Below are 12,127 nucleotides of genomic sequence, written 5' to 3' on the forward strand. Positions count from 1 at the left end.
CGGGTAGTGACAGGATGAGGGGAAATGGTTTTAAACTGAAAGAGGGTAGATTTAGACTAGATATTAGGAAGGAATTCTGTCCTGTGAGGATGGTGAGACACTGGAACAGGTTGCCCAGTGAGGCAGTGGATGCTCCCTCCCTGGGAGCACTCCAGGCCAGCTGGATGGAGCTGTGAGCAGCCTGGGCTATGGGAGGTGTCCCTGCCTACAGCAGGGGTTGGAGCCAGGTGATCTGAAAGGTCCCTTCCAACCCAAACCGTTCTGTGATCCTGTGATTCCATGTTAAGGAAAAAAAATGGAGTCTTCCATCTAAACACCTGCTGATGGACTGTGAAGTAAAAACCAAGTGTGATTAGTTTTTTTTGAAATGGGCAATAGAACATTGCTACTCCGGATTGCACTTCTAATAACCTTTTTTTCTACGTGGTCATTCTCTCAGTATAGCAGGAACTTCAGATTTCTGAAGTCCAACCATTTTTGAGCTGATACAATAGAGGTAAAGGAGAGCCTGCTGAGACTTCTGTTTGTTCCTGGCAAAAGACAAAGTGAGTCTGATAACTTAACATTGAACTGGGATATTTGTCTGACTGGACTAGCAGAAAGACACTTTGTTCCTAAAGCTTTGGAAACTTCACTTGGAGTACATATACGCACACATACACACTTACAATAGGAAATAGGCAAAGGCCACTGGGGTATAAAGATATTACACGGATAGAAGTGTGATATTCAGGACACTGTAAGAACATGATTATGAGCAGCTGGATTAAACCTTTCTGTATGCTCACAGTTTGGAGAAAGCAGCTAAAAGCATAGCAAGAGCATAAAGCCTTTATTTTCTTCATCCCGTATCATCTCCCTTATTTTGTCCCTCATTGTCCCAGTGTGAACTCAATGAGAAGGGTCTGTGGTTGTGAGGAGGTGTTATTAACATACACTTGCCTTTGGTAATGTTTTTAAACTTTCCACTGATCTTTGGATGTTTACACTGATGTGAGCTGCTGGGTGTCTGCTCCCACCAGCTATGGGGATGTCCCGTCTAAATTGACTCCCGTAACTAACAGCTGATCGACGTGTGACACTGCAGTTATTTCTTGGAGAATGGATCTGTTTTTCTGAAGGATCAACTTGTTGCTTTGAAGCTTTTCCCCAAAAAGGCATTTTTATGTCATGTTTCCTTGTAAATGGCTTATCAAAATGTTCTTGGAAGCCCCAGCATGTATGTTTATCAGCGTTCTTGTTCTTGAAATTCATTTCTGTATTATTTACAGGGGAATATGGATTCTATATGAACTTGAAAGTGTACTTTTTTTCCTCCTGATTAAAGATACCCTTTAGACTTGAGAGATTACAGCTATGTTTTTTTTCTGCCTGTCTTTTCCTGAGAGTTATAAGAGACTCTGGGATAATGTTAGGGTACTCATCATGCTCTCTGTGTGAGGAAGTTCTGCCACCTTTTTCTTCATCCAGGTGAGCTTAATATTGTACTCATTGTGTGCTTACAGATGTTACTTGGTCTGCCTCCAAACAATGTCTGTGTCCTCTTATGCTGTCTGCAGCCTCTGCAGCCTTATGTCCAGCTGCACTGGACATGTTTAAGGACTGCAATGGGATCCCCAGGGAGGTGGTTGAGTCACCACTCCTGGATATGTTTAAAAACCATTTGGATGTGGTGCTCAGGGCCATGATTGAGCAGAGGGTCGTTAGAGTTAGGGTAATATGGCCAGGTTGTGGTTGGACTTGATGATCTTTAAGTCTTTTCCAACCTGAGCAATTCCATGATTCTTCAGCACCTCCAGGGACAGTGACATCACCACCTCCCTGCGCAGCCCCTGCCAGTGTCTGACTGCTCTTTCACAGAAGATATGGAAGAAATGTTTCCTAATATCCAACCCGAACCTCCCTGGCACAACTTGAGGCTATTCCCAGAATAAGGAAATACCTTCATGGTTTTAAAAGCAGATTTTAGCTGCTCATTTTAAATTCTACCCATTCTTTTTTTGATCGTCTCTTAAGCGTGGTCTTACTCAGTGCAAACACTTCAGCCTTTGTGCAGAGGAAGACTTCTCAGCACTGATGTGTTTTCTTTTTGCTTTCATCAGTTTGTTTTGGTTAAAATTCTTGCCCAGCTCCAATTCAGGCAGGGGAGTAGCAGCTGAAAGGAGTTTGGAGTTTCACTGGTTCACAGTGTCAGTACAAAGTCTGAAGTTCATGCTTACGTTAAAGGCAGTGTGTGTTGTAGTTCTCAGCTGTGAGGAGCTTACTGTTATGTCATTGAATGAAGTTACAAAATGAAAACTCAATTCTTAGGCTAATTTCCCTTTGTCATCATCCCTTTGGCACTCATATTCTTTTTTTTTGTTGTTGTTCTCAGGAAATGTTAGAAATTGTGTAATTCACTTATTTTACAGTAATGAAATTGAACATGTATCCTAAGGCAGACCATATCTGTGCTGCATTATTGTATGTTATGTAAAGGAAATTTTTATTTTCAGATCCTAGAGTAAGGATTTGGAGCAGCACTTTAAAGCTTTTTTCCTTGTTAGCAGCTTCAGCTGTACATCAAATCTGAAGGGGCTCGCTGTGGCTGGACTGTATCAGTCTTACTGAATGCAAATGGTAACTTCATAAAGTGCTGTTTATTGGGAAGAAACAGTAGCTGTCCTCATGGACTCCAGTTATTGAAGGTACCTTTTTGTCACCGTTCTGTAGTAACCAGTTATTTCACTCTTTTGCAGCATTTCAGAAACAAGAGAGCCATGGCCACAGAAATCGGCTCCCCGCCCCGATTCTTCCACATGCCGAGATTCCAGCACCAGGCGCCTCGGCAGCTCTTCTACAAAAGACCTGATTTTGCACAGCAGCAAGCAATGCAACAGCTTACTTTCGATGGAAAACGTATGAGAAAAGCTGTGAACCGAAAGACTATTGATTACAATCCCTCTGTAATTAAATATTTGGAGGTTAGTTAATTTTTTTATTCTTTGAAAAACTTCCTTCCTTCCTTCCTGAAATTCAGGATCCTGATTTCCAGATGTCTGTGGAATAGTCTGCAATACCAAGAGATCTACTGTTGCAATTTAAAGCCAACTGGCAGATGTCTGTAAACTTGACATGGGATGAATTCAAAAGTCTTTGGTTCTCATAATGAAACTGCACATGTACACAACTGAATTTATAGCTAAATTGTAAGCAGCAATGTTAACTTCAGCTGTATTGGAATTCCAAGCTGGGAGTTCATCTGAATGTCTTCTGTGATGTTCTGACTTCTTGATAAACATAAACTTGGTGTGAACAATGTAATCGTCCTTGTTTTGGTTTTGAAATAGGGATTTTCCCTCCTCCTCCAAAACCAGGGCACCGTAAAATGTATTCTCATTGTACTAAATAACCCTGCAGTTTGAGCTGTGGTCTCTGCAAATCCTTTTCTGTACACTTGGTGGGCAAATGCAGAATAACTTAAATAGGTTTTGTTGAAGAAATGTTTCAGTGAAAAGTGCTTCTTTAGCTTTCGTTTTGGGGTGGTATTCGTTTCTTCATAAATACGGTTTTTTGATCAAGATGTGCAAATGCTGACTCTTGGCTCAGAAGACATACCATCAAATCTGCAGAGAAAGGAATTGTTGAAACAGCTACATTGCAAAGGCATGATGAACTGAATTCAGTCTGTCGTAGACTGTGTGATTTTGGTTTGTAGATTTGTTTATGAGAGTATTCTTTAAATATTTGGTGTTTATTGTAGGAATGCCTCCCCTCTACCCCAATCCTAAAAAATAGTGGACAAAAACGACTTAAAATGAGACAAACAAAAACCCTTTGTTGTTTTGAAAGCTGGCATAAGATTGGGATATGGCAAAGCTCCACTTCTATCTCCACTTGTACCACTCAGTTGATTTGATGTGATCCTATGAAAATGAAGATAACAGCTCATATGCAATTCCCTCTTGGCTTAACAAATTCTAACAAGCTAATAGTGTGTGCCAGATGTTTTAACTGCAATTCTAGCTTGTGTTTCTGATACACACGCAGATACAAGTTGGTGAAGTCTGCAATATAAAGCTAAAATATACTTCATTTCTGTTTCATATGAAGTGCTTTTTAAAGTTGGTGCTTGACATCTCACAGAATGTAAAGCATCCAAGTTATTTTTATCATCGAGTCTTTTTGGTTTTATGCATTTGAATGTATTGTTATCTTTACTTAATGCTCATACCAGCCTGGCTGTCAGCATGTTCCTTATTTGCTGTAGTGGTGATATAAACCAGGAGTTCTCTTCTTCTTTCCAGAATAGAGTATGGCAAAGAGACCAGAGAGATATGCGAGCAATCCAGCCTGATGCAGGATATTATAATGACGTAAGTAAAATCTTACTACTTCCTGTGGAAGTTTTGTGGATAAAATTGGTCCATAAAATTAGAGGGACCTGTCAGCTGGGATTAGCTTTTCCTCCACAGGAGGTCTTAACTACATCAAAGGTCTTTACCCTATGTTATCTGCTGCTATTGAAGTCTATGCCCATGAAAAAAACTGAAATTGGATAGGCTTTTTAAAGATATAGATAAGAACTTTCATAATGCTGGGAGCTTAGATCTTCCTCTTGAAGGTGCTGATTCTGCATGTTTGAGATTGTGAGCCAGACCAGTTTCTGATGTATTCCCTAACCCTGCAAATGAGAGCTTGGTTTTCTAGACACGAGTGTTGAGAGTGCATGCTTTCCTTGCAGTTTCTGATTAGAGGTGTCATTTCTAAACCTTTTGTTTCTTCTTTCTTAGTTGGTCCCCCCTATAGGAATGCTGAACAACCCCATGAATGCTGTAACAACAAAATTTGTTCGGACTTCTACTAATAAAGTAAAATGCCCAGTATTTGTTGTCAGGGTGAGTATAGCGTTGGATTTATGTAGCTGCATTGCCTTATTTTAGAGTATTGACATTTTTAACTGAAGAGAGAAGCAGAGGATCACTTAAAACGTTTTCAAATAAAACCACCATCTAGAATGTCTGAGCTACTTCTCTGTTTGTTTGGTTCTTTTTTTTTTTGTGGAGACTTAGGAAATTAAACAGTTGGGTCTAAGTACAAAGTACTACTTTTGGAGTTTGGGGTGCATTTAATCTTTTTCAAAGATTTGTTGAGGAGGTAATGTATTTTGACTCAGATAAAAGACTGATAAAGGTCAGCACTCCTTAATTCTTGTAGCATCTTTTAACAACTTTTCATTGATTTCAGCTGGGTTGATTAATATGGCGTGTTAGAGTTGTGTTGGTGCCAATAAACTGTTTCTTCTTTGCGATTAGATTTTGTTGTTGTTGCTTTAACAGTGCTATAACTTTGTTCTGTTGTTAACAAAAGTCAAAAGCCCTCTGGCCTGCTTCTGCATTTTGTCTGTTTTGCACTGACTAGCAAATGACTTGGTAAACACCATTGGTGAAATACCCTGAAAAGTAGCTTAAGATCTATTCAGATGATTGTGAAGAAATATTTGCAAAGTCGAGTTAAGTCTTTCTTTTGCAGTGGACTCCTGAGGGGAGACGCTTGGTTACTGGTGCATCTAGTGGAGAATTCACTTTGTGGAATGGACTGACTTTCAATTTTGAAACAATATTACAGGTAAATTCATCTATCAAGGTTTCTGTCTATTATCTTGAGGTCCTTGAGCATGTTTTGGGAACACATTGAACACATCTTCACCGCTCATGGTGGACCTGTGGTCTAAATGTGGCAGTGGAAGCATCAGGGTTTGGTTTTTTTGCTTTTTTTTATTTTAATTTTTATCCTGTTCTGTCCCTGTATCAAACTGTGGCCATAGGCAGTCCTTTAATGCTTCTCATTCTGCTTCCATACGAGGTACTAACAGTTCCAGTCACTTTGGAAACAAAGTGTAAATAAATACCCTCTTATTTAGAGTGCAGTTTTACACAGAGTAAGGGAATCCTTCTCTGCCCCTTCAACTTTCTGAATCTGAGTAGATCGTCATTGTTTTCATTTCTTCGTTACAGTTGTTTCTAACTCTATGTTTGTGTGGTTCAGACAGTTTTTGAACACGTTTGCTAGAAGTTTTGTTTCTGAATTTACAGGCTCACGACAGCCCGGTAAGGGCTATGACTTGGTCACACAATGATATGTGGATGCTGACAGCAGACCACGGGGGATATGTGAAATACTGGCAGTCCAACATGAACAACGTCAAGATGTTCCAGGCACATAAGGAGGCGATTAGAGAGGCCAGGTTTATACACAATATACCATTTTCTGTAGTACCTATTGCCATGATTAGACTGTTCTCTCAGTGTATTCTGGGTGCAGAAATGCATGGGTTCTGTCAGATTCTGGGAAACTTCCTGCACCACATAAACACAATATTTTCTTTTGTTTCCACATTCTCACCGTTTTGCTGGCACCTTTCTGAATTAGTATTGTCCCAGTATACGCCTCTGCAATATGTTAGAGATGTATTTGTCTGCCGCATTTTGCACTGGTATTCTTTTCATTTTTATATGGTGACAATGTGTATCAGTTATTCCTTTTTATACGCACTGTGTAAGACAACAATTTCATTCCAAATAAAGAATTCAGTCTTTAATAACCTAACTGAATAAAATATAAAGCCTTCAGAAATGAAATACCTGCATAGTTCTCACAAAATAATAAAACACTAAATAAAGTGAAGAACTGCTTGGCTTGGTGAAGCCAAGACTTCCAGTAATACTAAATACCCACACAGACTGCCACATACAGAAGTCTAATGTTAATACTGAATGGGTTCTTCAAGCCTGAAACTGTAAGCAAGCCATTGAAGAGAAGACTATAGGATATTCTCTTGGTTCAGTTTTGATACTTCAAATGTGCAAATGTATATATATATATACACATATAAAAAATGGAATCTAAAGTGATACTGTCAGTGAGATGTAAATGAAGGATTTCTCTAAAGCAAGCCTGCATATAATCCTTAGTGAGATACAGAAATAGAAGACATGTTTTTAAAGTAAGCCTGAAGAGAAGCTGCAGACCCAAAATGAAGCTAAAGCAGTGTTTCTTTGGGTTCAGGTGCTGGCCCTTGGTGATAAAGGTTCACTGCCACCAAAGCACATTCCACTAAAGTCACCATTTTTCTTTGATAGGGTGTAGCATTTTCTGTTTGCTTATGAAAAGTTCCTCTGTTAGATTCAGTTACTGTCATGACTAAATATTGTGGCCTTACACTGAATTTCTCTGCTATTTTAAGCTCTCTCCTGATCATAAAGATCAAGGATTTCAAGAGGGCTCTCGTGGTCTTTCACTGCACCAGAAAGGGAGTGAGTGCTGTCAGTTGCTGGAGGTGTTCTGGCCCTTGATTAAGGCTATATAACTCCTTACTTTTCCAGTGACTTTCCTCATGTGATGTTGACTGCTCAATCTGGAAGCTGCTTCTGTGTCTGTAGAATTCTTTTCGTGGGTTGGGTAAAAGAAGGGAGGTTTACCAAATTTCTTTTACAATAAGTGATATGGTTGTTTTATATACTGTTTATTTTATCACCAGTTGATTCAACTAGCTTTTTCATGTGACCAGCTTTCCCTTATTTTTGCTTTTCTGCTGCAAATCACCTGTGGCTGAAGAGGAGTTTTTTTCCCCTAAGAACTGTTCTCCTGTGCCTCTATACAGTGTCACTTGCTTATTGTATTGCAAAACATGAAAATCTAGGCTGATGTTTACCAAGTCATATTGCTGTTGCTTCTCATCCTGCAAAAAAGGTGCTACTGTATGCAGTCCATAGGTAGGATGGTGCTAAGAATAAGTTCTGGATTTCTCATTTGACTGGGGACAGCAATGCAGTAGTAATCCCATGCTAAATTCATGTCTTGTGGTGAAGTGGCAGGCAACGTATGCACTTTAAAGTCCCTGTGTTCAAATGCATCTTTCAGTGTATAACACAGTATAATTTTGCCCTGTCTGAGAAGCATAGATAATCTGTTAAATGCTGACTTCTTTCCCCTGCTGTGTGTCTTCATGTAACAGTTTCTCACCCACGGATAATAAATTTGCTACATGCTCTGACGACGGCACTGTTAGAATCTGGGACTTTCTACGTTGCCATGAGGAGAGAATTCTTCGAGGTATGTGTACCAAAAGTACTGATTGGGGTATTTCAAGAGGGGGAATCTTTTTTTGACTAGGTATTCACCATACAGAACTATCAGCTTGTCTACATTTTTGGTATTACATCCCTGTCTTAAATCCTCCAAACAAGTTTTTGTTTGGCTGCTGTTGTTGGTGCCTTAGACTCACGGCACAGTTCACAATGACATTACACTATTTACTGTCCACTTAAACTCTAAACAATGGAGATAAAAATAAGGACATTTTTCCACCCCTAACATTGGTAGAAACAGCTGTTTCCAGATCAGAAATACATATGCCTTTCTCCAGACTTCTGTCTTTGCGGCCACTTTTCCTTCAGAGCACATGCTTTCATGCAGAGGATTCCATTTTTTTAATGAAAGTGCCTTCTGTTCTGATCTATGAGAGCCAAGACATTTAACTGTTTCTCAGTTCTTAATAGAAGGATGGTATTTAGGTAGAGAATATGACTACGTTTTGATCACAAATAATCGTAGCTTTAGTTCAGTAATTTTCTGTCCCACATCTGTGTGATATTCTGTTGCCTTTTCACTGGCTTGGAGAGCTTTCTCTTTCTACAGTCTTAGACAGTAGCTTTTGATAGCTATTTCTATCTTAGAGAATATATTAAAAGTAGGAGTATATTTTAAAGTCTGCCGTGAGATTGGAGGTTATGGCCGTGCAGATAAACCGCAAAGAAGACATGCAATAAAAACATGGAAGTGTGTTTTCAGGTGTTATAGCTCGTTCATTGCTTTCCCAGTCTAAGGAAGGATTTTTGTTGCTGTTTAAATCACGTCTGCAACATGGACCTGCGTTGGATGTTTTATTACGTCCATCTCTCTCTGTTTCTCTTGACTCTTAAGCTCTTCTTTTACTAAATATCACCACCTGGAAAAGATACTGAGCTTCATCATTCTTGGGGTGATAATCTTCTTGTCTGAAGCTGTGTGTAAGCATTACTAGGTGTATTTTTTATAGGAGCTGGCAAGGAAATTTGTAGGCTATTATCATATAGATTAATTATTCTAGAAGGACCAAAAAAGATACGAGTTAATTCTTCTGTAAAGCATGAAGAAACCATTCTGCACTGTAAATATTCTGTACCCTCCTCCAGGTATTTGCAGGAGGAAATGGCGACTGCCTCCATGCAGAGCTGTCGAGATTACAATAAACTCTAATTCTCTTAACATTCTTGTTATGTTCTGCATAAGGCAGGAGGAAAGCATGGAGAAAACACAACTTACATTTCCTTCTGTCGCCCTCTGATTGTGGCCACATCTCAAATAGAATTATACTTTAATTTCTTATAACTTACACATCACAGTCTGCGATTTTTAGTTTGCAGAATAGCTCTATAAAGAATCTTTGCTGCTTCTTGTACAGTGTACCCCCAATACACTATTTTTGATGCATGTTGGAAATATTCTCAAAACTTCTTATCATATCTCTGGATAAAATTGGGTGGGGCACATTATTTGGTCTCTACTGTGAGATAAACAAAAAGAAAATCCCTGTGTAACCAACACACAGAGAAAAAAAACACCAATCAAATGAGTATCCCTACAAACCCAAACCCTGAGTGTTTGTGAGGTGAGGAGGGAAATGTTTTTGCATAACATGCAAATTTAGTTTTGGTTTTAGTCCTTAAAACCATTAAACTGGTCAGAAGACATATTTTAGAGAGCTGCATGGGAAGCACTTAAGTAGTGTCCTTCATGGGAAATACGAGCTTTCATTCATTGCTAGGAGTTCAGTGCTTATGTCTTTGGGAAACTGATCTTCAGCTTTTTGCATCTCCACTTGCATTCTGCTCGTAGAAATGCTTTGTTTAGTGGAACCTTGAAAAAGTGATTCCAGAATTAGTGATCTGTAAATTGAAATTCTGGTGGAACTTTGCTAAAAATATAGTTCATAGTGTACAAAAAACGTTTGTGACAAATCCTGTGGTAAGGAGTGATTATTTCCTACCTTTGCAAACCATGCTTCACCTGTGCTGATTCATATTGATGCTATGAAGTTGAAATTATTCTACAGTTCTGATATTTAAAAAAAAAAACTAACTTCACTTAGTATATTATAGTACTCTTTAGCTAATCTGACTGAAGTTCAGATTCAAGTGAAACTGTTGGTTTACAGTCAGATGTGTTCATTAAAAAAGTTTCTTGCTCAGGATAAAATATCCTTGTATGGTTATTCCTACTAATTTTTCAGTATGATTTAAAAACAAGCTTAAGGACTTTTATGTTACAGAATGCTTTTAAAGCAGTTTTGTAAAGAACAGCAGCAGTAGTGGGATAAACCTTGCTGGTATAGGAAGGACAACATTCTACAAAGTTATTACAGACTTTGCACTAGAATGAACAGATACAATTTATTTTCATTATTTGATGAAAGTGATCTAAATGAGCAATTCTAGTCTTGCTTTCTAAGGACTGAGAAAACAAATGGGAAGCCCTAACGTACATGGGACTTTTAAAAAGATTCTGCTCAAGTTTTCAACTGTCTACAGTAGGCTACACAATGTTTTCAGTAGGCAAAGCCATGAAAACGTAGGGTGCACAAGGCAGAGTGTATTAACTGTGTCCAGCTTCCTTATTTTTCAAAACAAAAATAAACAGTACTCCCTGTTTTGTTCTTCATAATGCCATAAGTTCTGGGCCCTTTTTCTTTCCCTTTGCTGCCCAGCTTCTCCCTGATGTATGCTGCTTTGCTGCTGTTTCTGCCATCGTGCCTTTCTGGTGCATGGTAGGGTGGGTTCTTCAGTTTTGTTAGATTTATGTGATAATCATTTGAGCCCATTTTAATACCATAAGTAAGTAAATGGGTTTAAAATGTTGAATTCTTGGGGAATAATCTTTACAGTAATTCATCTTAGAGGAAATTACTTTGGAAGAATTTGAAAGTGGGGGAAATGGCATCAAGTCTCAGTCACTTACATGTTTGTGTTTTCTCAACCCAATTGTAGTCCATCTTTTCTCCTGAAGCAAAGCTGCTGTTTCTGATTCCTAATTTCCTAATTCTGCACCAGAAGTTTCTGCCTATATTAATTTCTGTAATGCTGTCATCTTAAAGTGATGGTAACAAGAATAGTGTGTTGCACTTGCTGAAATGCAGTGGTAGAATTCAAACGTGTTAAAAAAAAAAGAAAAAGTTTTTCTAAAATATCAAGACAGAGAAAACAGTATATAGAATATCAGTACTTAGTTTTCACATTAGGACTGTGACTCTGCAAGTCTATTTGCAGTAATGGTACGACAAAGCTCTTACCAATCTTCATTCTCACTAACTGCAGTGAAAATGCCAGGGCTCATGTAACAGTTCCCACCTCTATACTAACTTAAATATTACATATTAATGGATTTTAATAGTCCTAATTAAATTGGAAGCATTGGAATGGGGACAGAAGAGTAGGCAGTCAATGTCTGATGCCTATTTATTTTTATTGAGAAATTATTGTTACCAGGGATTTGACAAGTGATTATGAATCTCTGGCTGTTGGGTCTAAATTCTTGAGATAATTTTGGGTAGTTTGTTAATAAACACATGATTCCTTAGTTATTCCCAGAGTGAAACTATCAGTTGGGAAGCTACAAATGTATTTTGTATCAGTTCCTCTGTTGTTCCATTTCCTTCCTTTCACAGTGATGCACACAAAATCGAGTTGAAATCTCTGCTTGGGAGGACTGTAAGGTTTTTGTTCTGAGCTCCAGGTTAACTGTGTTCCCAGGGCATAAGAGGTTGCCTGGCCTAAATAGGTTTTTTGGACAAATTGGCTCTACCCAGCTTGGTGAAGGATGATGAGCCAGGACTTCTTCAGATGTTTTGTAGGTCAATTTTGTTTATGGAACAGAATAATACAGTAAGTTACCTTTTAGCCAACATAGTAGATTTAACAAAAGATTTTTCATATCCCAACTGAAACAATAAAAAGCAGTCACAATTCCTTTACATTCTCTCTGTGTTTAAAGATTGCAGTTTGTAACAGAATGTAACTTCTTAAGGTACACTGAGCTACTCCTAAGGAAG

At 38.5% G+C, this 12,127-nt stretch overlaps 1 protein-coding gene across 1 annotated transcript in view; it reads left to right on the forward strand.

The window, feature by feature from the left end:
* WDR33 (WD repeat domain 33) overlaps positions 1-12,127 on the forward strand; it is a 63,072-nt gene that overhangs the window by 12,929 nt on the left and 38,016 nt on the right. The window contains exons 2-7 of the mRNA XM_085232893.1: positions 2,739-2,963; positions 4,287-4,355; positions 4,773-4,877; positions 5,512-5,607; positions 6,075-6,226; positions 7,997-8,094. Coding sequence (XP_085089019.1) covers positions 2,760-2,963; positions 4,287-4,355; positions 4,773-4,877; positions 5,512-5,607; positions 6,075-6,226; positions 7,997-8,094 — 724 coding nt within the window. The 5' untranslated portion in view covers positions 2,739-2,759. The remainder of the gene's footprint in view (positions 1-2,738; positions 2,964-4,286; positions 4,356-4,772; positions 4,878-5,511; positions 5,608-6,074; positions 6,227-7,996; positions 8,095-12,127) is intronic.

Source organism: Meleagris gallopavo, chromosome 11 (genome assembly GCF_905368555.1).
Source record: "Meleagris gallopavo chromosome 11, MGAL_WU_HG_1.1, whole genome shotgun sequence".
Taxonomy (NCBI): Eukaryota; Metazoa; Chordata; class Aves; order Galliformes; family Phasianidae; genus Meleagris; species Meleagris gallopavo.